General features: G+C 54.2%; 2 protein-coding genes across 5 annotated transcripts in view; one reads left to right on the top strand and one right to left on the bottom strand.

The window, feature by feature from the left end:
- Nucleotides 1-13499, bottom strand: part of STRN4 (striatin 4) — a 26059-nt gene extending 12560 nt beyond the window's left edge. For both annotated transcript variants that reach the window (XM_030807698.1, XM_030807699.1), the window contains exons 1-5: nucleotides 13155-13499; nucleotides 5810-5913; nucleotides 5188-5261; nucleotides 3818-3896; nucleotides 1017-1214 (exon numbers count right to left, since the gene is read on the bottom strand). In XM_030807698.1, the coding sequence (XP_030663558.1) occupies nucleotides 1017-1214; nucleotides 3818-3896; nucleotides 5188-5261; nucleotides 5810-5913; nucleotides 13155-13436 (737 nt within the window). In that variant the 5' untranslated portion in view covers nucleotides 13437-13499. The remainder of the gene's footprint in view (nucleotides 1-1016; nucleotides 1215-3817; nucleotides 3897-5187; nucleotides 5262-5809; nucleotides 5914-13154) is intronic.
- On the top strand, nucleotides 13052-25403 carry FKRP (fukutin related protein). Of its 3 annotated transcripts, none has more exons than XM_030807701.1 (4): nucleotides 13052-13096; nucleotides 15036-15097; nucleotides 15528-15732; nucleotides 22345-25403. In XM_030807701.1, exon 4 carries the CDS (start codon nucleotides 22384-22386, stop codon nucleotides 23869-23871), a length of 1488 nt encoding a protein of 495 aa, XP_030663561.1. In that variant the 5' UTR covers nucleotides 13052-13096; nucleotides 15036-15097; nucleotides 15528-15732; nucleotides 22345-22383; the 3' UTR covers nucleotides 23872-25403. The 3 variants fall into 3 exon arrangements, with proteins under 3 accessions (XP_030663561.1, XP_030663562.1, XP_030663560.1); XM_030807700.1 differs by having other exon boundaries at nucleotides 13061-13096; nucleotides 15528-15680; XM_030807702.1 differs by lacking the exon at nucleotides 15528-15732.

The following is a 25403-nucleotide window of genomic DNA, read 5'->3' as shown; positions in this document are numbered from 1 at the left end:
CAGGCTTCCCCGTCTCAGGGGATGCTGCTCCAATGGCTCACACCAAACCCTGGAGTCGCTTGTTTCTTTTCCTCTCCCCTTAGCTGCAGTCCTTTAGTGTCGACTGCCTGAAAGCCTCTGGGGAAGCTGACACCTCTCACCTCACCACCGCTAAAGTCCGTCAGCTCTGTCCCGGACATTGAGCCATCTCCTAACTGGTCCCCCTGCCTCCTCTGTGACCCTCCTACACCTCTCCTTCTCAGAGTGGATCAGGTACGTCAGATTATGTCACTCCCCTGCTCGAAAGCACTGGCTTCCCACAACTCTGAGTCCAACTCAGACTCTATCCGAGCCCAAGGCCCTGAGTGGTTGACTCCTGAGACCACGACCTCCGCGCAGCCCACGCCTCACTCACTGCCTGAGGCCACGCCGGCCTCGTGCTGCTTCTGTGCAGGCTGCGTCTCTCCTGCCTCTGGACCTCGGGGTTCACTGTGCCCTGCCTAGAACATTCTCCTCCCAGCCACTCGTGTGACTTACCCTCCATTTAATGCCCACAGAGGCCCTCCCTGCCCACCTCCCACAGAGGAGCACATATTGGCCCTCGTGGTCTCCATCGTGCTTAGCATCACCTACGTGGCCTCATTTGCTCTGCTTAACTGACAATTGCTGATGAGAGTGAACATGCCAGAGCTTCCTGAGGGTGGTGACCACGTGTGCTCCACTCCCTGCTGGCGAGGCACCCAGGGTCTGCCTTCGGTAAGCACCCCACACGACCGAGAAGCGGGCAGGCCTGAGTATCAGGATGGGGGCAGGGCTGGGGATGAGGCCGTAGGGAAGTGTGTGGAGGGAACCCAGAACAGAATCCAGGGGATCACAGCAGTGAAGGGACTCAGGGTTTCGGAACAAGGGAACCCACGGCATACTCCAGGAGGAGGGGCCACCAGGGCACCCAATGCCATCAGCTGACACTCTGACCCTGGCCTTCACCAGCAGTCAGGAGGAACAGAGAGACACACCTGCCAGGCCCATGGGCTCACCTCTTTATCTGCTCCTCGATCTGTTTCACCAGCAGCGACTCCCCGCCACTGAGCCCCACAGGGCCTGGTGGAGCCCTGGGGGCCCCTTCACTCGGCTCCACTGCCCCATTGAGCTCCAGCGAGCGGCCCAGCAGGGAACGGACGCGCTTGGATCGCATGTCGAGGATGGTGTCTGTGTAGCCCACCTCTTCCAGGTACCTGCAGGGGTGCAGAGCCACGTGGGTCAGACATCCCCCGGGCTTCTTCATGTACTGCAGGGGCCAATGCAAACTGAGACAACCTCTCAAGGGGCCACTTAAGAGCATACACCAAAATCTGACATAAGCACACCCTCGCTCCAGCTGTTCCCCGTCAAGGCTATTTCCAATGGAAGCCCTTGTACACACACACAATGCTATGTGTGAGGGTGCTCCCTGCACTGCTGTATGGGGAAGCCAAAGCACAGGGACCAGCCTCAGCACCCACCGACAGGGGCTGTGTCAGCAAATGACTCATAGCGCTGCGAGGCAGAAAATCAACAGGGCAGAGCCTTAAGGGAAGCTGGCCACGGTAAACAGCAGAACGAAAACGCTAAGTTCTATGATCCACATGATGCCAATGCTTGTAGAAAAAAACAAAAAGGCGTTAATGTGCATAAAGCTTACACCACACGCAAACACACGTTTGTATTATGTCCCCCAAGAGGCCTAGAAAGATCTATAAAAAACATAACAGCAGCGACCTCTGGAGAATGGGATTAGGGGCGTAAGCGGAACTTTTGCAACTTACTCTACTTACTTCTACAAATGAGCACTTATTACTTCTGCAATTTAAAAACTGAAGCCAGCTGGGACTGGACTAAAAGTAAAAAAAGAAGAAGGAAAAAAGAACAAAAATCAATTTGGGGTATCTGTGGCTTCAAAATACAGAGACAACAGTCCCTTGCTAGTCCTCAGGAGGCTTCCTGGCCAGGAGGCCTTTGCCGTTCCCTGTCCCTTCGCAGCCCTGACCCTGTCTCTTGAATGTTAGGCTGCACGCACCTGCATGTACATCTCATCCTGTGTGCCTGTGTGTGTCTGAGGCTTCTATCTCCCCACCAAAAGAGAGACAGGGAAGCATGGGGCTTTAAAGCTGGGCACTGGGGGCGGATTGCCCAAGATCCCACAAATTAACCATGCAACCTTGTGTAAACAGATCACCTCACCGCATGCCAGTTTTCTCATGAGGGGAACACTGGCATTACACCACACAGAGAGCTCAGTGAGGAGCCAACAGGTGGAAAACGTTTAGCACAGTGCCAGGCACATAATAGGTACTTGGTAAGTGTAGCCTGTTAGTATTACTATTATTGTTTTAGGGTTATTCTTTGCACACACTTTAAGCTAGCAACCCCACTTCCAGTTATCTATCAAGGATATGCACAAATACCTTCCTGATTTCTATCACATTGTCTATAATACAAAAAAATTAAAAGCAACCTCGACAAAATACAAGGAACTGGCCATGGAGAGTTATGGTTATCTATATGACAACCATATGTTGGTTTTTTTTTTCTCCATAGGACCAAAGGAAGGAAATTATAAGGTCTTCAAAGTGATGCAACGTAACTAATTAATATGGAGAGATGTTCGTAACTTTTTGTTGTTGTTGTTGTTGTTGAGATGGAGTCTTGCTCTGTCGCCCAGGCTGGAGTGCAGTGGCATGATCTGGGCTCACTGCAAGCTCCGCCTCCTGGGTTCACGCCATTCTCCTGCCTCAGCCTCCCGAGTAGCTGGGACTACAGGCGCCCGCCACCACGCCTGGCTAATTTTTTGTATTTTTAGTAGAGACGGGGTTTCACCGTGTTAGCCAGGATGTTCTCGATCTCCTGACCTCATGATCTGCCCGCCTCAGCCTCCCAAAGTGCTGGAATTACAGGCGTGAGCCACTGCACCTGGCCGATGTTTGCAACTCTTAATAGTGAAAACAAATCCCAGCTTTTATAAAATATATAAGCTGGGCTGGGCACGGTGGCTCACACCTGTAATCCCAGCACTTTGGGAGGCCGAGGCAGGCGGATCACTTGAGCTCAGGAGTTTGAGACCAGCCTGGCCAACATGCTGAAACCCCATCTCTACTAAAAAATACAAAAATTAGCTGGGTGTGATGGCACCTGCCTGTAATCCCAGCTACTCAGGAGGCCGAGGCAGGAGAATAGTCTGAGGTGGATGGAGGCAGACGTTGCAGTGAGCTGAGATCGTGCCACTGCACTGCAGCCTGGGCGACAGAGCAGAAACTGTCTCAAAAAATAATAATAAATAATAATAACATTAATAATTTGCTGGTCCAAACATGGTGAGTTACTGTGATAATTCACAGTCAATTACAGACCTACTTACAGATCTGCCTTCTCCCCACTTCCCACTACTGTATTTGATTAGTCTTTAAATAAATAATTAACAAATAAAAATAATTTAATATTACCCTTGGGGAATAAAAAGCCACACTTCATAAATCTTCACAAGGTATTTAAAAAAAAAAAAAAAGCCACACAGGGCTCCTATGGCCACTGAGACAAAAAAAAAAAAAAAAAAAGCCACAGAGGCATTCAGGGATACATTCCAACAGGGGCGTCCCCATGTCTGCCTCCTGCAGCGGGTTTCCCTCCCTCTCCCCAGGCCAGGCTCCGCCCACAGGGTGAAAGCCATTTCAGCCATGGCCAGTTAAGATCCTGATAGTTCAGCGTCCCCAGTGGGGACAGAAAAGGACTGTGGAGTCTTTGGACTTATCTCTCAAGTCAAATGTGCCATGTGTCCCCAGCCCCCCTCCCCGAGCATACTCACTGTCGGAGAAGCTGCCGCCCCTCCTTCCACACCAACGGGCTGTTCTCCAGGGTGACCGATTCCACGGGTCCATTGGAGACTGGTGGGTGAGAGAACGGAGGCTTAGTCAGGCCACTGCCACCTACCCATCACCTCCTCCATCTTCCTCACCCCTCCAACCCAAATCAGTCACTGTCACGGGTCCTGTGGCGTCACTTCCTGAGTGTTGGAACCCTGCCCTCTTCCGTCACGCGGGGATTCCTCCTCCTTGAAGCGGTCTCATCTCTAGGTCTCCTGACTGGTGGTTCCCCAAACTGGCCCCCGACAAGGTAAGGATTTTATCTCAAAACTCTGGGCGAGTTGTCATTTTCCTTCACAGAAAGCTGGCCTGGTTCTGAAGGGCCGACTGGGTTCAAGCCCGGCTCTGCCCCACACAGGTCAGCTGTGTGACCCTGAGTTAGTGTAAGCGGTGTCAGTTTCGTCCTCTGAGAAATGAGCTTAATGATAACAGCATCTCCCTCTTGGGAGTGCTGAAAGGATGCAATGAGCTAATTTGCTTAGTACTTTACTCAAGTCTTTCCTGGGCATCTACGTTACGCCTGGCCAGGGGCCTGGGCTACACGGGTAAACAAAGACCTGCCCTTGTCGAACTTCCGTTCTAGTGAGAGGAGCTGGCAACAGGTAATGACCATCACTATCAGCTGAGCACACAAGGTCTTCTCAGCTTGCCTCGGCCAAGCTTCCCCCTCACCCAGCCCGCCCTCCCACATCCTCTGCCCTACACCGTTTGCCCAGTCACACTGACCGACTCCCTATCCCCTAACTCTTTCAGTGTGCGTCTCTGTATCTGTGCTCTCTCCCCTGACTCTCCTGCTGGGGAACGGAATCATCTTTCAAGGAGCTTAGACTCTAAGGGACCAAAGGGTAGGGACCATGTCTCCCGTGCTCTCTGCTGTATTCCTGATTTGTGATACAAAGCCTGTACCCTACAAATAAAGTCTTTTTTGGATGAACGACTGAATGGCAACCCTGTTCAAATGCCACCTCCTCAGTGACGTCTTCCCTGGCTTTCCTGCACCGTCCCCAGCGCTCTATAAATAGCCCTGGCGCCCACTCCTCGCAAAGGGATCCCGTGAGCTGCTCATGTGACTGCCTCTGTTACACAGGGGGACCCAAGCAGGACTGGCCCCCAGGGTCCAGCACAGGACCTGGCAGCCCATGGGGAGGGCTCTGAGAGTGAGATTCCGCCCTTCCCCAGCCCCAGGGCTGATTCTGCCTTTTAAGGAGCAAAGTGACAAAGAGGCACCCCATCTTCCAGTTTCTCCAGCACACTCAGCTTCTCCGGCACACACGGGAGAGTGCCGACAGTGCGAGCATCAGAGGGTGGGTACCTTGTTCTGACACATCTGCTTTCTTCTCCCCCTGGTTCAGGTCTGTCCCAAACTTCAGTTTATGATATTTGGCCCTAAAAGAGCAAATGATTAATGAATAAGAGATGGGGGAGAGTAGACAGGGTCAGTGGTTACCTAAGGAATCCGGAATCCCAAACCCCCAATCACAGGGCCTCCCCCAACTGGTCTCCTACCATTGAGGCTGAAGCACCCCCCACAGACCTGGCCTGGTGAAAGAAACCGCTCCCTGGAGTCAGGCAACCTAGGTTGCTCTCAGGGGCCCTTGAAGAAACCATCAGCCCTGAAACCCCAGTTCCTTATCTGAAACAGGGCTAACAATACCCGTTAGGCTATTGGAAGGGATAAGGGATAACGGAGGTAAGGACTATACGATATTTGGCTCACAGCGGGCCACTAGCATTGTGAATATTGTTCCTGATGTCTAGCCCAAATCCCACCTACTCTGTCTTGTTTCTCCCCTAGAATCTTATGGTACTGGAATGATGGAAAAGAATGTCGACTCCAAATCTCCCTTAGCTGGAAGGAGGCGTGGCTGGTGGCCTCCTGACGCTGTGCTTGAGATGGACCCAGAAGGCAGGCCCAGGGCAGGATGAAGGCTCACCTTTCCTGCTTCAGCGCATACTCTAGCATCTTGATCCGCCGCACCAGGTCCGTCTTTAGATTCTCCTGCCCTTTCCTCTCTCCCTGAAGGAAGGCCACCTGAGCCTGGGAGGGCAGACAGGAGGCAAAGGAAGACAATGGGGCTCAGGCTCACTGCCGGTGTGTCCGTCACTCACCCAGGTATAGTGCCAGCCCACAGCCACCCCACAGTGATGGGCGGCAGCCACTTCCTCAGGTGCAAAGACCCCAAGCCAGGGTTCAGGGAGCACTGAGAGGACAGGCTGGATCTGTTTCCAGGGCCCCCTGCCACGTCACCCACAATGAGGGCCGACGGGGAGCCCTTAACCCCTGAGATGACAACGGGGCCAGCCTGGGCCTCACCTGGTGGCTGCCTTTGGGGGGAAGTCGGGTCAGGGATGGCAGTGGAGAGGAGGGTGGGCATTCACCGCCCTGGACTACCCCCGATGCCCTCTGGCAGGTGCTGTCCCTAAGGCTGCTGGTGGAGGTGGCGTCCCACTATTCTTACCAGAGCATCTGTCTCTGGGAGGCGTGGGAAGCTACTTCTAGAGCTTAGAGACAAGAGTGGGTGGCTCGGCTCGGCTCCTGCTCCAATAGAAAAGCTTTACAAGCCAAGCCCACTGTGGGGACCAGCCGTCCCACTGCATTCCGCCCAGGGTGTGAGAGAAATGTGCCACAGACACGACCCTGGGTTCCTGCCAAGCACTTCACACCGTCTGCTGGCTTGAGCTGCCCCGTCTGCTCCAGTCTGTCAACAGGTCATTTGGAGACACTGGGCGCACTGCCTTCCAGGCAGGATCCTGGCCCCTGACCATGGTCCAGAAGCCCTTCTGCCAAAGCCCCGGCCCAGGGCTCATCTCTGGCTTCTCCCCAAGCACCCCACCATTCCAGCCCAGAACAGCCAGAGCTCCAGGCCCAACTTAGACACTTACTCGCCACATGATCTTAGGCAGGTCATCGGCCTTCTCTAAGCCTCCATTTGCCCCTCTAGAAAATGAGACTCATAAGAGTGCCCTCCCCTCATGTGCTAGGTTCTGCTCAGTCAAGGCCTGGCACAGAATAAAGGCTAACAAATGCCAGCTTCTACTTCTCTCATCATTTTTATTTTCCCTGTCCATTTTTTGCAGCTCCGAAATGGGCCCAGTTCCTTACGGGAGGTAGGATCCCTTGGAGACCCCAGATCAACTAGAAATGTCTGGATTGGCCAGGCACAGTGGCTCATGCCTGTAATCCCAGCCCTTTGGGAGGCTGAGGTGGGCAGATGACTTGAGGTCAGGAGTTCGAGACCAGCCTGGCCAACATGGTGAAACCCCATCTCTACTAAAAATACAAAAAACTTAGCCAGGTGTGGTGGTACACACCTGTAATCCCAGCTACTCGGGAGGCTGAGGCAGGAGAATCGCTTGAACCTGGGAAGTGGAGGTTGCAGTGAGCCAAGATCGTGCCACTGCACTCCAGCCTGGTCGACAGAGCGAGACTTTGTCTCAAAAAAAAAAAAAAAGAAATACATGTCACCATTTACCTTATAGAAAAGAAAACTCATCTGTCCACTTCGAGAATGGGAAATTTTTTTCCCTCTTAACACTTTTTACCAACATATATGTATATAAACATCCCAGGCCAGACAGGGAAACTACTTATATGACATCAACATCTCTGAAGCATGAGTTTCTGTCCTATGTGTATCTTCTCAGTCCCCCAAATCTACTCTCTGAATCACTGGAGAAGATGTGAGGAGAGGCGGACCGACCACCAAAGACAAGTCCTAACTTTCCTCCTCACTCTCCTCCCTGCCCTCCTGGGCTTTGATGATTGATCCCTCAACCTCCCAGGGGCAGTTCGGCCTGCTGGGAACCTACACCTTGGTCAACACCTGCCACTGTTTGGTGACTGCCCACACGCATCAGGTGCCCCAGTAAGGCACTGGGGAATAACAGAGGAGCCACGTGGTTCCTGCACCCACAGGGCTCAGTCCCGTGCAGGAGACAGGCATAAGCAGAAACTCACACGCAATATGACTAGGACCCCATTGCGGGAGCGAAGGATGCTATGGGAGGAGGGACAAGAGGCGACAGTTCAGCTAAGGCCTGAAGCTGAAGAGAAGTTAGCCAGGGGAGGGAAGGCCCCTGCTGGCAGAGGATGGAGACAAGAGCTGCATGGTGGGCTTAAGGAACTCTAAGAAGGCCAGGATGGCTGCTTCAGAACGTGTAAAAGGCTCAGTGAAGCCATGGAAGGGTTTTAAGTACAGAGAGGTAACCGATTCATATGTTACAAAGGCAGCCCCAGCTAAAACATGGAGAACTGACTGGAGGGAGTTCTGGAGGGAGACTAGAGGGAGGGAGCAGGAGAGCAGCAGAGTTGGACACAGAGACCTCCATCACAGATGAGTGCAGTCCCAGAAATCCCAGGACAGAACGGTAGTGGCCTGGACTAGGACAGGGGCAGTGGACACAGTGGTGGTCTATCTGTGGGGGCAGGAGGTGGAGTTGGGCATCCCACCCAGACCTGTCACTGGCTGGGTTCCCCCTTCATCCCTCTGCTGCCTCATCGAGCCGTGGTCTCCCTCCTGCTAATGAGGACGTGAGGGTCTCAGCCGCCCACTCTGCTTTGCTGTCCCTTTCCCAGTGCCTCTGGAAAGAGAACCAGAAAGATGTGGTTGGAGCATCTCAGGGAGGTGGAAACCCACCAAAAATGGGAAGCGTCAGTGGCCAGTCTCTCCCTCGCTGCAAACGCCAGCAGCCCCCACTGGCTGTCAGGTCTGCGAGGGCCAAGGTAGGCCTGAGGGTCGGTTGGGGATCTGGAAGTGCCACTCACCACTGCTCACTACATCCACCCACTGCCACTCCCTCTGGCCAGAGCCAGAGAGCATGCGCCCCCAAAACCTTCTGATACCTGGCAGCTACTGTCTCTCCGCCCCTCCAGCTATTCCCAGCAAGGCGACATCTAAAGTCCTCGGAGGAGTCCTAACAATTCAGTCCTCCCAGGAGCTGATGCCTCTCTGAATTCGCTGCTTCCTGTCCCAGCTCCCTGGGAGGAGTTCCCATTTCGTGCCATCTAGCCCTGCATCTACTAAGGACCTCCTTCACAAGCTTCAGCAGCTGCTGGCAGGGATAAGCCCCCAGGAAGCTGGAGTGGGGAGGGGACAGCTCCGCACATTCTCTGCTGGTACCGCACTCACTGCAGCTCCCTGTCGCTGCTCCTATACAAATCTCCAGTTCAGATCCCTCATTAAAAGGTCCCTCCCATCCTCAAAAAGCTTCCCCTCTCAGAGTTGCCACAGAACAGGGGCAGAGCCACACAATCAACTGTGCATGAACATCTACAGCTCTGCGGTCCCCTGCGCGAACAAGCTTCCTCTGCCAGCCTGGAAGTTTTGGATGGGCAGAAACTGCATCACTTACTTCTCAGAATCCCCTACCTAGCAAATGCCTGCTCATCATCAGACTGCAGCTCCACCACCTTCCTGCTCCAAACTTACGGTGTCTACTGGCAGGACCTCCCGAGGGGCTGCCTTCTCTGCCATTCAACACACATGTACCAAGCAGGGTCGCACGGCAGGTCTTCCGCTAGGAGTAGCTGTGTTAAGCTCTTCAGAGAAAAGTTATTCAGAGTCCATCAGGAAAATCTGACACTGCCCAGGTCTTAAGGGATCTCACAGAGGAAGTCACACAGTCTGTTAGAGCTAAGTGTTCAAGTAAAGGTGTGTAAAAGAGGTGCCGCTGATGGGAGAGTAAACTGGTAGGTCAACATGGCAGAGTCAATCACTGTTTCTTTCTTTTTTTTTTTTTTTGAGATGGCATCTCGCTCTGTCACCCAGGCTGGAGTGCAGTGGTGTGATCTCGGCTCACTGCAACTTCCGCTTCCCGGGTACAAGTGATTCTCCTGCCTCAGCCTCCTGAGTAGCTGGGACTACAGGCACCCGCCACCACGCCCCACTAATTTTTGTATCTTTAGTAGAGACGGGGTTTCACCATATTGGCCATGCTGGTCTTGAACTCCAGACCTCGTGATCCACCTGCCTCAGCCTCCCAAAGTGCTGGGATTACAGGTGCGAGCCACCGTTCCCGGCCCAATCACTGTTTCATAAACACATCCATTCTACTATTCCACTCATCTGTTCTGCTTCATACATGCACAAGAATAAGGGGTTCTCACTGCAGCCATGTCTGACGGGGGGGAAAAAATTGAAAAAATCTAAAAGTCCACCAACCAGGGTCAAACTCAAACCAGCTATGGTGCAAACAGCCCATGGGACGCTATGCAGCTATCAAAAAGAATAAGAGTTCTCTGTGCTGATATGAAAGGAAAACCAAAACACATTATTATGTCACAAAATGATACATACAGCATAGTTCATCTATTACACAAGCACAGTAACTCTTCCCTCTCAGGAGGGAAGACCAGGAAAGGGACGAAGAGAAGGAACTTTCCTTTTTCACTCACATATATATGTGTATACACACACTAACGCACACACACACCCCCCTCCGAGATGTCTGAATTTCTACTAACAGAATAACAGAATAAAAGAAAACAAAAGTACAAAGTGACAGTGCTGGCACCATGCCAGACACAAGTTTCTCTCAAACTCCAAGAAGGGTCAGTAAGTGAGGGGATAAACATCTTTTCTCTCATCAGCCTCCAGGATGAGAAGATGGTGTGGTGGGTGCTGTGCGGTGCACTGGTGCAAAGTCCCAGAGGCCAAGATTCAGTCCCAGCTCTGCTATGACTGCTTGGGTGACCCTGGGGAGGCCACTGTGCTTGCCTGAACCAATTTTCTCAACTGTACTGGGTAGCAGAGAGGCACAGAACATGGGCTTAAAAGTCCACCGACAGTCAGGCATGGTGGCTTATGCCTGTAATCCCAGCACTTTGGGAGGCTGAGGCAGGTGGATCTCTTGAGGCCAGGAGTTTGAAACCAGCCTGACCAACGTGGCAAAACCCCGTCTCTACTAAAAATACAAAAATCAGCCAGGCGTGGTGGTGCACACCTGTAATCCCAGCTACTTGGGAGGCTGAGGCAGGAGAATCGCTTGAACCTGGGAGGCAGTGGTTGCAATGAGCCAAGATCATGCCACTGCACTCCAGCCTGGATGACAGAGTGAGATTCTGTCTCAAAAAAAAAAAAAAAAAAAAAAGGTCCACAGACCAGCCCTTCTGCTCATCTGCTGGGATCTTAGATAAATCACCCTCTCAAAACCTCCATTTCCTCTCCTGATTTCTTTTTTAAAGGCAGGGGGAATATCCTTTATCGTCCCAGAATGCTGCAAGAATTAAATGACAGCTTGTATCCACAGTACTTGATACAGCGCCCCAGACATGGTATGTGCTCACTAAATTGCAGCTGGTACCGTTATTGCTGAGTGAGGTAATGACACTGCCTCTGCCTACATCACGGGGCATTGTGAAGATCTGATGAGATGTATGCTGGGAAACAGCTTCGGAAGTAGAGAGTGGGACAGAAGTGAGAGCAGTTACATAAGGATTCTGCTCCCACCAGCCCCAAGCCTCAGCCACCACAAGTGAGGGCAGAGGGAGAGTTACTGGAGGGTCTTTACTCATCCTATGAACAAAATGCTTTTTTTTTTGAGACAAGATCTCACTCTTTCGCCCAGGCTGGAGTGCAGTGGTGCAATCATGACTCACTGTCGCCTCAACCTCCAGGGTTCAAGCAATCCTCCTACCTCAGCCTCCTGAGTAGCTGGGACTACAGGCGCATGTCACCACACCTGGCTAATTTTTGTACTTTTTTGTAGAGATGACGTCTTGCTATGTTGGCCAGGCTGGCCTCGAACTCCTGGGCTCAAGGGATTATCCCACTTCAGCCTCTCCAAGTGTTAGGATTACAGGCGTGAGCCACCGCACCCCATCCCTACCGACAAAATTCTCATCAGTTATTTATTTGGGTACCAGCTTCCACTAGATAGAAAACGGCAAATCGGAAGGGAAAAGGTGGGCTGCTACAAGCAAGTACTGACAATTTCTGCTAATAATAACCCAGTCTAAGAGTCTTCAGACTTCCAGCGGGCCATTCCTGATCCCTTCAAATCCGGACATCTCCATGGTCCTCCAGTCACTGCCAGTGGACCTGACGCTCCACGAGGTCACAAACCCTAACCCAACTCCTCAGAGTCTTCCATACAACATCCCTGTCCCAAGCTACCCCACAAACCATGGGGTCTTTTCCCAAGACTTCCATAAACATATCTCCTTCCCTCCCACCCCCATTCCTTCTGAGATGCCTCCTCATGTTGCCTTCGGGCTCTACAAAATTCTCCCCCCAAAGCATCATCCCAGGGTAACCCCTAACTCGTCCTAATTGGCACCATCCCAGGACCCTCACCTCCATACTGGACATGCCCGACACCCCCACACTCCAGTTCCGGGCTCTCTACCTACATCCTACAACACACGTCCCATATCTCAGTGCCATCGCGCCCACTCCTGCACACCCCCAAAGTGGAACTTCCACTCTCAAGCTCTCCCACCCAGGATCCTAGGGTACATTCCCTGCTCTGTCCACACTTCCACTCCAAAGATCCCTTCCCTGCACTGTGCAGCCACACATGCCCGGGATCCCCAAAGTTTCTCTGTGCAGAGGGGAAGGCACACACCTTCATCCTGGACCCCTCGAAACACTCCTCCCAACCCTAGGGTCCTTACACAGCCATCCTTCCGTGCCCACCGTCCAGTCGCCCCGAAACACACCCATCCCAGGCTCCCGAACTTCCTCTCCCTAACTCCTCCCGGTTCCCCATCTGGACCCGCTCTTTCCCAGCGGGTCCCAAGTTCCCCCCTCGGACGCTCCCACCTCCAACCTGCACCTGGCTAGGGCCAGGGTCGGGGTCGGGGTCGGGAGTCCCTCGGCGCCCGGCAAGCTTCTGCTCATTCCCACAGGAGACCACTCAGGTCTTTCCCAGACCCCTCCAGCTCCTCTCCACACCCTTTCCCGAATTCTCTTAGCCTCCCCTCCAGGGCCCGAGTCGCCTCTCTCAGGAGCCCCGCGGCCAGCGTGCTCAGTCCCAGTCCACTCCCAGCCGGTTCTGGTCCCTCCGCCCCTTTCTCTCGGCCGGTCCCGGTGATCCCTCCCACCCCCGGTCCTTCCACTCCCACCTCGGGCCGTCCCGGTCCCGTCCCACCCCGGAGTGCCCTCAGGACACCCCTCGGACGGCTCCTCACTCGCCCTCCGGGACCGTCGCGGTCCCCTCCCGGCCCCCCCCCGGCCGTCCCGGCGGCCATTGCTCCAAGATGGCGGCGACGGCGGCGGCGGGTGAGGCCGGGCCGGGCCGGGCCGGGTGGGTGGTCGGGGGTTCCGGGACGGCGCTCACCTGTAACTCGGCGCGCTCGGCCTCCCAGCGGGCTTTCTCGGCTTCGAAGCGCGCCCACTCGTGCTGGATAAAGTGCAGGATCCCCGGCAGGCTCAGGGGCTCCGGGCCCGCCGTGGGCCCGGGGCTGCCTCCGCCACCGCCTCCCTTACCTGCCAGGCCCGGCCCGGGGGCAGGGGCGGAGACCGGGGCCGCCCCAGTGGGGCCAGGGCCCGCGCCTGAGCCGAGCGGACGGCAGGAGGAGGCGGCGGCGGCGACCGCCGCGGCCGCTCGCTCCTCCATCATGGAGGCCCCGGGGCCGGCCCGCGCGCCCGCTGCGCCTCGCGCGCCTGCGCGGCCGCGCCAACATCTTCCCCCGCCGCCCCACCACCGCGCGCGCGCCCGGCGGGGGACAGCGGGAAGGGGGGCCGGCAGCGAGCGCGAGGCCGGGCGCGAGCCTCGCCCACCCGGGTCGACACCGAAGGCTAGCGTGCCCGCGCGGGGGGCGGCGGGAGGGAGATCGCGCCCCGAGGAGGGCGAGGGAGACCCAGGCCCCGCGCGACGGTCCCCCTCGCTGGAGTGAGACTGAGGAAGGGGCCGCTTTCTGCCCCCCTCCTCCCACTTCGCCCCAGAGAAAGAGCCTTACCCCTTCCACACCCCAACACCACTCTCCTGGACAATTACTTTTACTCCGAGAGAAAGGGCGACCAGCAGTGGCCCCATCCTCTCTGATTGCTGGCCAGGTCGGTTGTCATGGTAACCCTTCCCCCGCGGTGGGGGCGAGTTGGTGGGGGGCAGCCTTCCCCTCCCTCCCACATTTGTGGTTATGGAACCCCAGACCTCTTAGGACTCTGCACTAGGAGAAGGTTGCTAAGGTAACCTAAGTGTCCCTGGTGGTCCTTCTGCTCCTATCCTCATTGGTTACTATGGCAACCCCCCCCCAACCTAGCATTCAGGTAGAAAGGACCCCAGCCCCAAGGACACTGATATCTAAGAGAAGCACCTCTTCCCCAGCCCCTCCCCCATAGCCACTTAGTTGGCATTACCATGGTAACCGTCTTCCCCTTCCCATCGTGGGAGGCCCATGCACCAAACCAGCCAGGTGTTTGTATTTAGAGGAGGAGATGCTCTGCTGAGGGGCAGTTGCTATGGTTACAGGGCCTGGACCGTCCTCCGGACGGTGAGAAACAGGCAAGGTCAAGGCCTGATTACTATGGTAATAGAGCAGCCCCCTTCAAGTGACCCTAGGCACCAAGCCCAACCAAGGAGGAGATTTTTTTTTTTTTTTTTTTTTTTTGAGACAGTGTCACTCTTGTTGCCCAGGCTGGGATGCAATGGCCCAATCTCCACTCCCCACAACCTCCGCCTCCCCAGTTCAAGCCGTTCTCCTGCCTAACCCTCCCAAGTAGCTGGGATTACAGGCATACACCACCATGCCCGGCTAATTTTTTTCATTTTTAGTAGAGACGAGGTTTCTCCATGTCACGCTGGTCTTGAACTCCCGACCTCAGGTGATCCGCCTCAGGCCCGCCTCGGCCTCCCAAAGTGCTGGGATTACAGGCGTGAGCCATTGCGCCCGGCCAGGGGATGTTTTAAGAATGTCTCTCAGAGGTGGAGTGTGTCTAGGGAGAGAGTTGTCATGGTGACAGCTTCTGTTGGCTTCTAGCCCTACCTTTTCTGGACACATTCATGCTAGAGGGATGGTTATAGGTTGCTATAATAACTGACATCCCTCCCATTCACCCCATCCCACTCCTGAGACACCCCAGGTGGTGCCCGAGATTATGGGACTTCAAGAGAAAAGATTCCCTGACCTTTCTCTTGCCACTTTTGTGGATAAGATGAAATTGTGCTCTATTGTACGGAAATGGCTGATTTGGGGTTTTCTGGTTCTCCTCCTCTCAGGAGCGCAGCTTAGCTGGGCTGGAACTGCCCTCCTGGAACTCCCCAAGCCTGCAACCTAGGAGGTAAGAAGTCCCTCAGTGTCACCCGCACTCTCATGGAAACTGCCCTTCCCTCATTCCCTAAGGCTTTCCCATGTCTCTCATTTTTTTCTTTTTCTTTCTTTTTTTTTTTGAGATGGAGGGTCGCTCTGTTGCCCGGGCTGAAATGCAGTGGCACAGTCACGGCTCACTGCGACCTCCACCTCCTGGGTTCAAGCGATTCTCCTACCTCAGCCTCCCGAGTAGCTGGGATTACAGGCACCTGCTACCACGCCCGGCTAATTTTTTGTATTTTTAATAGAGACGGGGGTTTCACCTGGTTGGCCAGGCTGGTCTCGAACTTATGACCTCGTGATCCGCCCGCCTCGGCCTCCCAGGGTGCTAGAATTACAGGCGTGAGCCACCGCGCCCGGCCCTCTCATTTTTTTCTAACCTTCACATTCACATTCCACAGATGCAAGGACTGAGGCTCAGGCCAAATCACAACTCAGACCCAGTGAACCCAAGGCCTGAAGAGAATTTGGATTCATTTACATTGTTCTGTGGGGACTGGAGAGACAAACTCTTAGCTTAACTGTCCTCTCCGGCTCTGACTACCATTTCTAAGGCAAGCCCCCTGTTTCTAATCTTGCGCCCCCTGCTGGTGTCCTGCCCTGTGTGTAAGTTGCATGGCTTTTGTCCGTTTTTTTTTTGTTTGTTTGTTTGTTTGTTTGAGACAGGGTCTCGCCCAGGCTGGAGTGCAGTGGAGCAATCTCGGCTAGCTGCAACCTGCGCCTCCCAAGTTCAAGCGATTCTCACACTTCAGCCTCCCCAGTAGCTGGGATTACAGGTGCGCACCACCATGCCCAGCTAATCTTTGTATTTTTTGGTAGAGAGGGGGTTTCACCATATTGCCCAGGCTGGTCCTAACTCCTGACCTCAGGTGATCCGACCGCCTGGGCCTCCCAAAGTACTGAGGTTACAGGTGTGAGCCACCACACGTGGCCCTGTCAGTCTTCCTTCTGTCTTCTGGAGGGCTGACCTAATAAGTACCTTGTTCATTCTGTATCCTCAAAACACAGGGTCCACCACAAAGAGTACTTGAGTTTGTTGAGTTACTGAGTTGAATTAATTTATTAATGTGCCATAGCCAAGCTTTGAAAGCACCTGTCAGGTTAGGGCTGGGGAAGGCTCACCAAAGATGGGCTGAGAGTCAGGGCTTCAGAAAGAACCCAAGAGAGAAGGCAAAGTTTATTGGTTTAAAGTATGACTGTGTAGCCAGCTTCTTGGATCAACTCTTGGGTCCACTACTTCACATTGTGTGACCTTGAATAAGAGACTTTAACTCTTTAACTCTCTGTGCCTTTGTTCCTTTTTTTTTTTTTTTTTTTTTTTTTGAGATGAGGTCTCACGGCCAGGCACGGTGGCTCACGCCTGTAATCCCAGCACTTTGGGAGGCCCAGGCGGACGGATCACGAGGTCAGGAGATCGAGACCATCCTGGCCAACATAGTGAAACCCCATCTCTACTAAAAATACAAAAATTAGCTGGGCATGGTGACGCATGCCTGTAATCCCAGCTACTCGGGAGGCAGAGGCAGGGGAATCCCTTGAACCAGGGAGTTGGAGGTTGCCGCGAGCCAAGATCGTGCCACAGCACTCTAGCCTGGCGACAGAGCAAGACCCTGTCTCAAAAAAAAAAGAAAAGGTCTGGCTCTGTCACCCAGGGCTGGAGTGCAGTGGCACAATCTCGACTCACTGCAACCTCTGCCTCCTAGGCTCAAGTAATCCTACCACTTCAGCCACCAGAGTAGCTGGGACTACAGGCGCATGCCACCATGCCTGGCTAATTTCTTAATTTTTTTGTAGAGACGGGGTCTTACCAGTCCATGCTAGTCTCAAACTCCCAGGCTCAAGCAATCTCCCCCGGCCTCATCCTCCCAAAGTGCTGGGATCACAGGCGTGAGCCACCACATCGGCTGGATTCCATTTTTAAATGTGATCATAACACGAGGATTAAACAAGTAAATATGCATAAAGTGCTTAGAACAGGGCCTGGCACATGGTGAGCTGCTAGAATTGTTATTATTATCCTCCCGATTCAGAAAAATGTAGAACATTCAGACCTTCAAAATCATCATCTTATCCACTTTGCCCCAACGAAGGGGTTTGTAGCCCTTAGAGGGGGTGAAGTCTGCATGGCTTTGTCAGGGTAGTAGATGATTCCTTTCCCTGCCTCAGCTTCCCTCACACCCTCACCAGCAGGTGGCACCTCCTTATCTGGCCATCAAATCCGCTGATGTCTGGTCTGCGAGGGCCAAGTGTTGTGCTGGGCCTGAAGGTATCCAGGACCTGGCTGCTATCCTCTGCCCTCCTGGGCACCTCCTGCCTGTCCCAGAGTCAGTCAGACAGTGTGGCAAGAGCCAGGGCCTCAGAAGCGGAGACCTGGGTTCTCGCCCCTGCATCCTTCTCATCTCTCTGAGCCAGAGGTTCCTATCTTTCTTTTTTGAGACTGGGTCTTGCTGTGTCTCCCAGGCTGGAGTGCAGTGGCTGAATCACAGCTCACTGCAGCCTCCACCTCCTGGGCTCAAGGGACCCTCTCGCCTCAGCCTCCCTCCTAAGTAGCTGAGACCACAGGTAGGCACCACCACGCCTGGCTGATTTTTGTACTTTTTGTAGAGACAGGGTTTTGCTATATTGCCCAGGCTAGTCTTGAACTCCTGAGCTCAAGCGATCCTCCTGCCTCAGCTTCCCATAGTGCTAGGATTACAGAAGTAAGCCCCCGTACCCAGCCGACGTTCCCTATATTAATAATTCAAGTCACTCATTCATTCAACATATTTATTGAGCACCTGCTATGTGCCAAGCACTGAGCTATGCTCTGGGGATACAGTAGGGAAGAAAACAGATTCCCTGCCTTCCATGGAGATTCTGACAACAAACAAACTAAGTAAAATCCAGGTGATAACTACTAGGGGAGCAAAATAAAGCAGGAATGGGGGATAGGAAGTACCTGGGTGATAGGGAGATGCTTTTTTTTTTTTTTTTTTTTAAGAGAGACAAGGTCTTGCTCTATTGCCCAGGCTGGAGTGCAGTGGCGCCATCACAGCTCACTGCACCCTTGACTTCCCCAGCTCAAGTGATCCTCCTACCTCAGCCTCCTAAGTAACTGGGACTACAGGTGCAAGCCATCACATCCAGCTAGTTTTGTTTATTTTTTGTAGAGATGGCATCTCACTGTGTTGCCCAGGCTGATCTCAAGCTCCTGGTCTCAAACGATCTGCCTACCTCCACCTCCCAAAGTGCTGGAATTACAGGTGTGAGCCACCACACCTGGCCAAGATGCATTTTTGTTTATTTACTTATTTTGAGACAGAGTTTTGTTCTTGTTGCCCAGGCTGGAGTACAATGGCATGGTCTCAGCTCACTGCAGCCTCTGCCTCCTAGGTTCAAGCAATTCTCCTGCCTCAGCCTCCCAAGTAGCTGGGATTACAGGCGCCTGTCATCATGCCCAGCTAATTTTTTTGTGTTTTTAATAGAGATGGGGTTTCACCATGTTGACCAGGCTGGTCTTGAACTCCTGACCTCAGGCGATCTGCCCACCTCAGCCTCCCAAAGTGCTGGGATTGCAGGCATGAGCCACCGTGCCCAGCCCACTAAGATGCATTTTTAAATAGAATGGCCAAAGGAAGGGGTTATGGGAAGGTGACATTGGAGTGATGGGGGTGGGGGACGGCACAGTGGGGTGGATCCTATGTGGATATCTGGGATAAGAACACTCACACAGAGGCAACAGGCATTTCTGCAGCTGGAGTGTCCCAGGTGTGTTTGAAAGATGGTGTTGGTGGCCAATGTTCCTAGAGCTGAGGCAATGAGTAGGAAAGGATGGAAGATCACGCGGGGCCTTATGGGCCACATTGAGGACCTTGGCTTTTCCTGCGAGGCGTGAGCCACGGAAGGGCCTGAGCAGAGCCAGGAAAGGACGAAATGTGAGTTGTAACAGGATCTCTCGAGGTGCTGAATGAGGAACAGACAACAAGAACAGAAGCAGGAAGACAGTCTCTTGCTGTGACCTTCAAGGATGTGCAGACTAACCATCTAATGTGTGTCCTGAGCTCCTATGTACCTAAACTCCAAGATTCTAAGATTTTGAAGGGCTTGAGATTCTGTGGTTGCAAAGGTTCCTGCCCCCGCACTAATGGGAACTCCACAAGGGCAGGCATGTTGTCTGTCTCTGGGCATCTGTTGCCGTCTCTCCGTACCTAGAACAGTGCCTGGCATGTTGTAGGAATTCAAAAAATAGATGTTGAAGGATCGAAGGAAGGAAGAATCAATCTAAGGTCCAGAAGGCAATTCCAAGATTCTAAAGATTAGAAAGGACATGGTGACTCACACCTGTAATCTTGGCACTTTGGGAGGCCGAGACGGGAGGATCACTTGAGGTCAGGAGTTCGAGACCAGCCTGGGCAATACGGTGGGAGCCAGTCTCCACAAAAATGTGTTTGAAAAATTAGCCAGGCACAGTATTGCATGCCTGTAGTCCCAGCTACTCGGGAGGCTGAGGCAGGAGGATGGCTTGAACCCAGGAATTCGAGGCTGCAGTGAGCCATGATTGCACCACTGCACTCAAGCTTGGGCAGCAGAGCAAGACACTGTCCCTTTAAAAAAAAAAAAATTATTTTGGCTGGGTGCGGTGGCTCACTCCTGTAATCCTAACACTTCGGGAGGCCAAGGCAGGCGGATCATGAGGTCAAGAGATTGAGACCATCCTGGCCAACATGGTGAAAACCCGTCTCTACTAAAAATACAAAAATTAGCCAGGCATGGTGGCACGCGCCTGTAGTCCCAGCTACTCGGGAGGCTGAGGCAGGAGAATCACTTGAACCCTGGAGGCGGAGGTTGCAGTGAGCCAATATCACCACAGCACTCCAACCTGGCAACAGAGCAAGACTCTGTCTCAAAAAAAAAAAAAGCTGTTTTTGGCTGGGCGCGGTGGCTCACGCCTGTAATCCCAGCACTTTGGGAGGCCGGGGCGGGTGGATCACCTGAGGTCAAGAGTTCGAGACCAGCTTGACCAACATGGAGAAACCCTGTCTCTACTAAAAATACAAAATTAGCTGGGTGTGGTGGCACATGCCTGTAATCCCAGCTACTCGGGAGGCTGAGGCAGGAGAATTGCTTGAACCTGGGAGGCTGAGGCAGGAGAATTGCTTGAACCTGGAGGCTGAGGCAGGAGAATTGCTTGAACCTGGGAGGCTGAGGCAGGAGAATTGCTTGAACCTGGGAGGCTGAGGTTGCGGTGAGCCCTAGATGGCGCCATTGCACTTCACCCTGCGCAATGAGAGCAAAACTTTGTCTCAAAAGAAAAAAACATATATATATATATATATATATGAATAATTAGCCAGATGTGGTGGCACGCGCCTGTAGTCCCAGCTACTCGGGAGGCTGAGGCAGGAGAATCACTTGAACCCAGGAGGCAGAGCTGGCAGTGAGATGAGATCGCCACCACTACACTCCAGCCTGGGCAACAGAGGGAGACTCCATCTCAAAAAAAAAAAATAAAAAAAAGAAAAGAAATAAGAGCAGTTTGAGAAAATGTTCAGGGTGGCTTAAGCATACAGGTTGGGGAAAGCATGGCAAGAGATGAGGGTGGAATGCGGGGCAGTCAAGGGGAATGTCACGAGAAGCTTCCACTTTCTCCCCTGGGCACTGGGGAGCCATGGCAAGTTCAGAGCAGGGGCAGGAGAAGTCCGACTTGTGCTTTAGGAAGACTCCTCTGGCTATCACGAGGAGAGGAATTGCCAGGAGACCAGGGGGAGGTTGGATGGGAATGTGGGTGGACCTGGTTGAGGAGGGAGCTGTGGAAATGGGGAGGAGGGGACAGAGGATTTAGGACATAGGGAGGTTAGTTGGATGCCCCCTCTCTCTAGGAAGGGCAGAAACCTACAAAAAGCCTTCATAGGGAAACTATTTGATCATCTGCTTGGAACCCAGAGCTACACCACCTGTGCTGGAGACTGGCCAGCCAAATTTTCAAAGTCGCGGTGGGGACAAGGAGACAGCGCCATCTGGTGCTTGAGCGTGTGGCCAATGAATGTGGAGGGGAGTGTCCTAAGGTTGGCAGCCTCTTTTGATGCAAGCTACCCCACTTTTTTGTTGTTGGTGGTTTTTTGAGACAGGGTCTCACTCTCGTCCAGGCTGAGTGCAGTGGCACGATCATGGCTCACTGGCTCAAGCCATACCCCCACCTCAGCATCCTGAGTGGCTGGGACCATAGGTGAGTAGCACCACACCCAGCTAATTTTTAATTTTTTGTAGAGATGAAGTAGCCTTATGTTACTCAGGTTGGTCTGGAACCCCTGGACTCAAGTGATCCTCCTGCCTTGGCCTCCCAAATTGCTGGGATCACAGGTGTGAGTCACTGTACCTGGCCCACCCCACTTTTGTTTTGTTTTTCTTTTTTTTTTTATTTGTTTGTTTGTTTATTTATTTTTCGAGACGGAGTCTCACTCTGTCGCCCAGGCTGGAGTGCAATGGTGCCATCTCGGCTCACTGCAACCTCCATCTCTCAGGTTCAAGCGATTTCCTGCCTCAGCCTCCTGAGTAGCTGGGATTACAGGCACCCGCCCTCACACCCAGCTAACATTTGTATTTTTAGTAGAGATGGGGTTTCACCGCGTTGGCCAGGCTGGTCTCAAACTCCTGACCTCAGGTAATCCACCCGCCTTGTCCTCTGAAAGTGCTGGGATTACAGGCGTAAGCCACGGTGCCCAGCCTAACCTTCTTTTTTTCATGTATATTTTTCAGCACCCCACTTAAAAATTTTTTTTAAATTCTGATTAAATATATATAACATTAAATGTACCATCTTAACCATTTTTCAGCACACAGTTCAGTAGTGTTAAGTGCATTCACACTGCTGTGCCAACAAACCTCTGGGACCTTTTCATCTTCCCAAACTGAAACTCTGTACCTATCAAACAACTCCCCATTCCCCCCTGCCCGCAACCCCTGGCACCCGTCATTCTACTTTATGTTTCTATTAGTTTGACTCACTCTGTTTAAAAAAAAAAAAAAAAAAAAAAAATTCTGAGGACACCCAGAGTTGGTGCGTGGCCCAGACTGGGAGGTCAGGGAGTGCTTCCTGGAGGAGGGGAAGTCAAAGCTGAAAACAAATAGGGAAAAGAAATGGAATTGAGAAAGAGCTGTAGAAAGGGGCAAGGCTGAGGGTGGCACAGGGGGTGGTTCTGACAATCAGCTGCTGCCTTCCCTTTCGTCCCTCTCCCCCAGGATGCCCCGGAGGCCCAGCTAGCCCCAGCCTTCGGCCCCATGCGGCTCACCCGCTGCCAGGCTGCCCTGGCGGCCGCCATCACCCTCAACCTTCTGGTCCTCTTCTATGTCTCGTGGCTGCAGCACCAGCCTAGGAATTCCCGGGCCCGGGGACCCCGCCGTGCCTCCGCTGCCGGCCTCCGTGTCACTGTCCTGGTGAGGGAGTTCGAGGCATTTGACAACGCGGTGCCCGAGCTGGTAAACTCCTTCCTGCAGCAAGACCCGGCCCAGCCCGTGGTGGTGGCAGCCGACACGCTCCCCTACCCGCCCCTGGCCCTGCCCCGCATCCCCAACGTTCGTCTGGCGCTGCTCCAGCCCGCCCTGGACCGGCCAGCCGCAGCCTCGCGCCCGGAGACCTACGTGGCCACCGAGTTCGTGGCCCTGGTACCTGATGGGGCGCGGGCTGAGGCACCTGGCCAGCTAGAGCGCATGGTGGAGGCGCTCCGCGCGGGAAGCGCACGTCTGGTGGCCGCCCCGGTTGCCACGGCCAACCCTGCCAGGTGCCTGGCCCTGAACGTCAGCCTGCGAGAGTGGACCGCCCGCTATGGCGCAGCCCCCGCCGCGCCCCGCTGCGACGCCCTGGACGGAGATGCTGTGGTGCTCCTGCGGGCCCGCGACCTCTTCAACCTCTCGGCGCCCCTGGCCCGGCCGGTGGGCACCAGCCTCTTTCTGCAGACCGCCCTTCGCGGCTGGGCGGTGCAGCTGCTGGACTTGACCTTTGCCGCGGCGCGCCAGCCCCCACTGGCCACGGCCCACGCGCGCTGGAAGGCGGAGCGCGAGGGACGCGCTCGGCGGGCGGCGCTGCTCCGCGCGCTGGGCATCCGCCTAGTGAGCTGGGAGGGCGGGCGGCTGGAGTGGTTCGGCTGCAACAAGGAGACCACGCGCTGCTTCGGAACGGTGGTGGGCGACACGCCCGCCTACCTCTACGAGGAGCGCTGGACGCCCCCCTGCTGCCTGCGCGCGCTGCGCGAGACCGCCCGCTATGTGGTGGGCGTGCTGGAGGCTGCGGGCGTGCGCTACTGGCTCGAGGGCGGCTCACTGCTGGGGGCCGCCCGCCACGGGGACATCATCCCATGGGACTACGACGTGGACCTGGGCATCTACTTGGAGGACGTGGGCAACTGCGAGCAGCTGCGGGGGGCAGAGGCCGGCTCGGTAGTGGATGAGCGCGGCTTCGTATGGGAGAAGGCGGTCGAGGGCGACTTTTTCCGCGTGCAGTACAGCGAAAGCAACCACCTGCACGTGGACCTGTGGCCCTTCTACCCCCGCAATGGCGTCATGACCAAGGACACGTGGCTGGACCACCGGCAGGATGTGGAGTTCCCCGAGCACTTCCTGCAGCCGCTGGTGCCCCTGCCCTTTGCCGGCTTCGTGGCGCAGGCGCCTAACAACTACCGCCGCTTCCTGGAGCTCAAGTTCGGGCCCGGGGTCATCGAGAACCCCCAGTACCCCAACCCGGCACTGCTGAGTCTGACGGGAAGCGGCTGAAGCCCTGATAACCTCGCCTTTGTTTTTCGGGGGTCTGTCTGGATGTGGAGAAGCTCTGTGTGAGTGGTGAGGGGTGGAGGGATGTCGCGGAGAGGGGAAGGGGGAAACTGACCAAGAAAGAAATTCGAGGGAGAGCATGAGAGAAGGCTGACATTGGCAGGAGGAGAGCACCAGGACGAGGATGGGAAGCGACCTCCAGATTTATCAAATAGTCATGCCCACTGGGAGCCGTAGATATGCGTGGGGAAATCCTGGGTCATCCCAGTCATGGAGGGAGACAGGGATGTCACGCCGTCCCGCAGGGCCCAGCACGGCCCCAGACCCGAAAAAAGTGTCCTGCCCAAGATTCCGAGAGCCCTGCGCTCTAGGGCAGGGGCAGAGTTTTGGAAACAGTGCAGGCTCTGGAGCCAGACTGGGAAGATTCAAATCCTGGCTCTATCGCTTCGGAGCCCGGTGGGCCTGGGGGGGCGTCGCCGTTTCTCTGTGCCTCAGTTGCTTCCAGGATGCGGGACCCTTGGCTGCAGGGGTTGCTTCCGCCACTAGAGGGCGCGCCGGTCCCGCTCCTGGTGGCCCACTGTGGCTGCCGGGGCGACTGTACGCCCAGGGCCTCTGTTCCATAGCCATCTTCTACTCTCTTGAGCCTTTGGACTTCTCTCCAAGCCCCTGTGGGAGGCGGACAGCAGTGACCACCGCCCCTTCTTTCCGACTGCGACCTCCTTCCCTCCTGGGAGAGCCCTGTGACCTGCATGCTACTCTTAACTATTCTATTCAAGTCTTGCAGAGGAGGAAATGCTCAGAGCTCCGAGGTGCGGCTGTGGTCGAGAACCGGGTGCTGGGCCGGGCGCGGGGGCTCACGCCTGTAATCCCAGCACTTTGGGAGGCCGAGGTGGGAGGATCGCTTGAGCCCAGGAGTTCAAGACCAGCCTCGGCAACATGCGAAGACCCCGTCTCTATTTTTAAAAAAGAAAAAGAAGCGACTTCTGAATCTCAGCTCCACTCATGATTATTACCTCATTATTTCAGCTGTCTGCACCTATTTCCCCACTTGCACGGCAGGGTAGACAATGGTTTAACCATAGCTCACACTGAGCACCTACTGGGTACCAGGCACCATTCTCAGTGCTTCACTTGGATCAGCTAATGCGTCCCTCACCTGAGCCCTCTGAAGTGACAGCTGCTATTATTTTCATTATACAGATGAAGAAGCTGAGGCCAGAATCGTGAAGTCACTTGCTCAAGGTCAGGCAGCTTAGGAAGGGGCAGATCCGGGGCTTGAACCCAGGTGCTCAGGCTCTGGAGCCCACAATTGTCTTACCCACTATGCCCCTCTCTAGTCATGGTGCCCAAGAGGGGCTTGGAGACCCACTTAGCAGGTGAAAGCAATGGCAGCCTTCCTTATTTGATTATGCACCTAAGAATAAATGGTATTTGGGCATGTATTCCCAATATGTGTATATTTATTTATAAATACATACAGATACTACTATCTGTATGTTAGTAATAAAGCTTAAATTATTCCATTTTAAAATTAT

The sequence above is a fragment of the Nomascus leucogenys genome, unplaced genomic scaffold (assembly GCF_006542625.1).
Source record: "Nomascus leucogenys isolate Asia unplaced genomic scaffold, Asia_NLE_v1 Super-Scaffold_241, whole genome shotgun sequence".
NCBI classification, from domain to species: Eukaryota; Metazoa; Chordata; class Mammalia; order Primates; family Hylobatidae; genus Nomascus; species Nomascus leucogenys.
The sequence above is the reverse complement of the archived record's forward strand: the minus strand, read 5'-3'. Positions and strand labels throughout refer to the sequence as shown.

Excerpts from the sequence above, each read along its gene's own strand:
- FKRP (XM_030807702.1), top strand. The coding sequence starts at position 22,384 with ATGCGGCTCACCCGCTGCCAGGCTGCCCTGGCGGCCGCCATCACCCTC.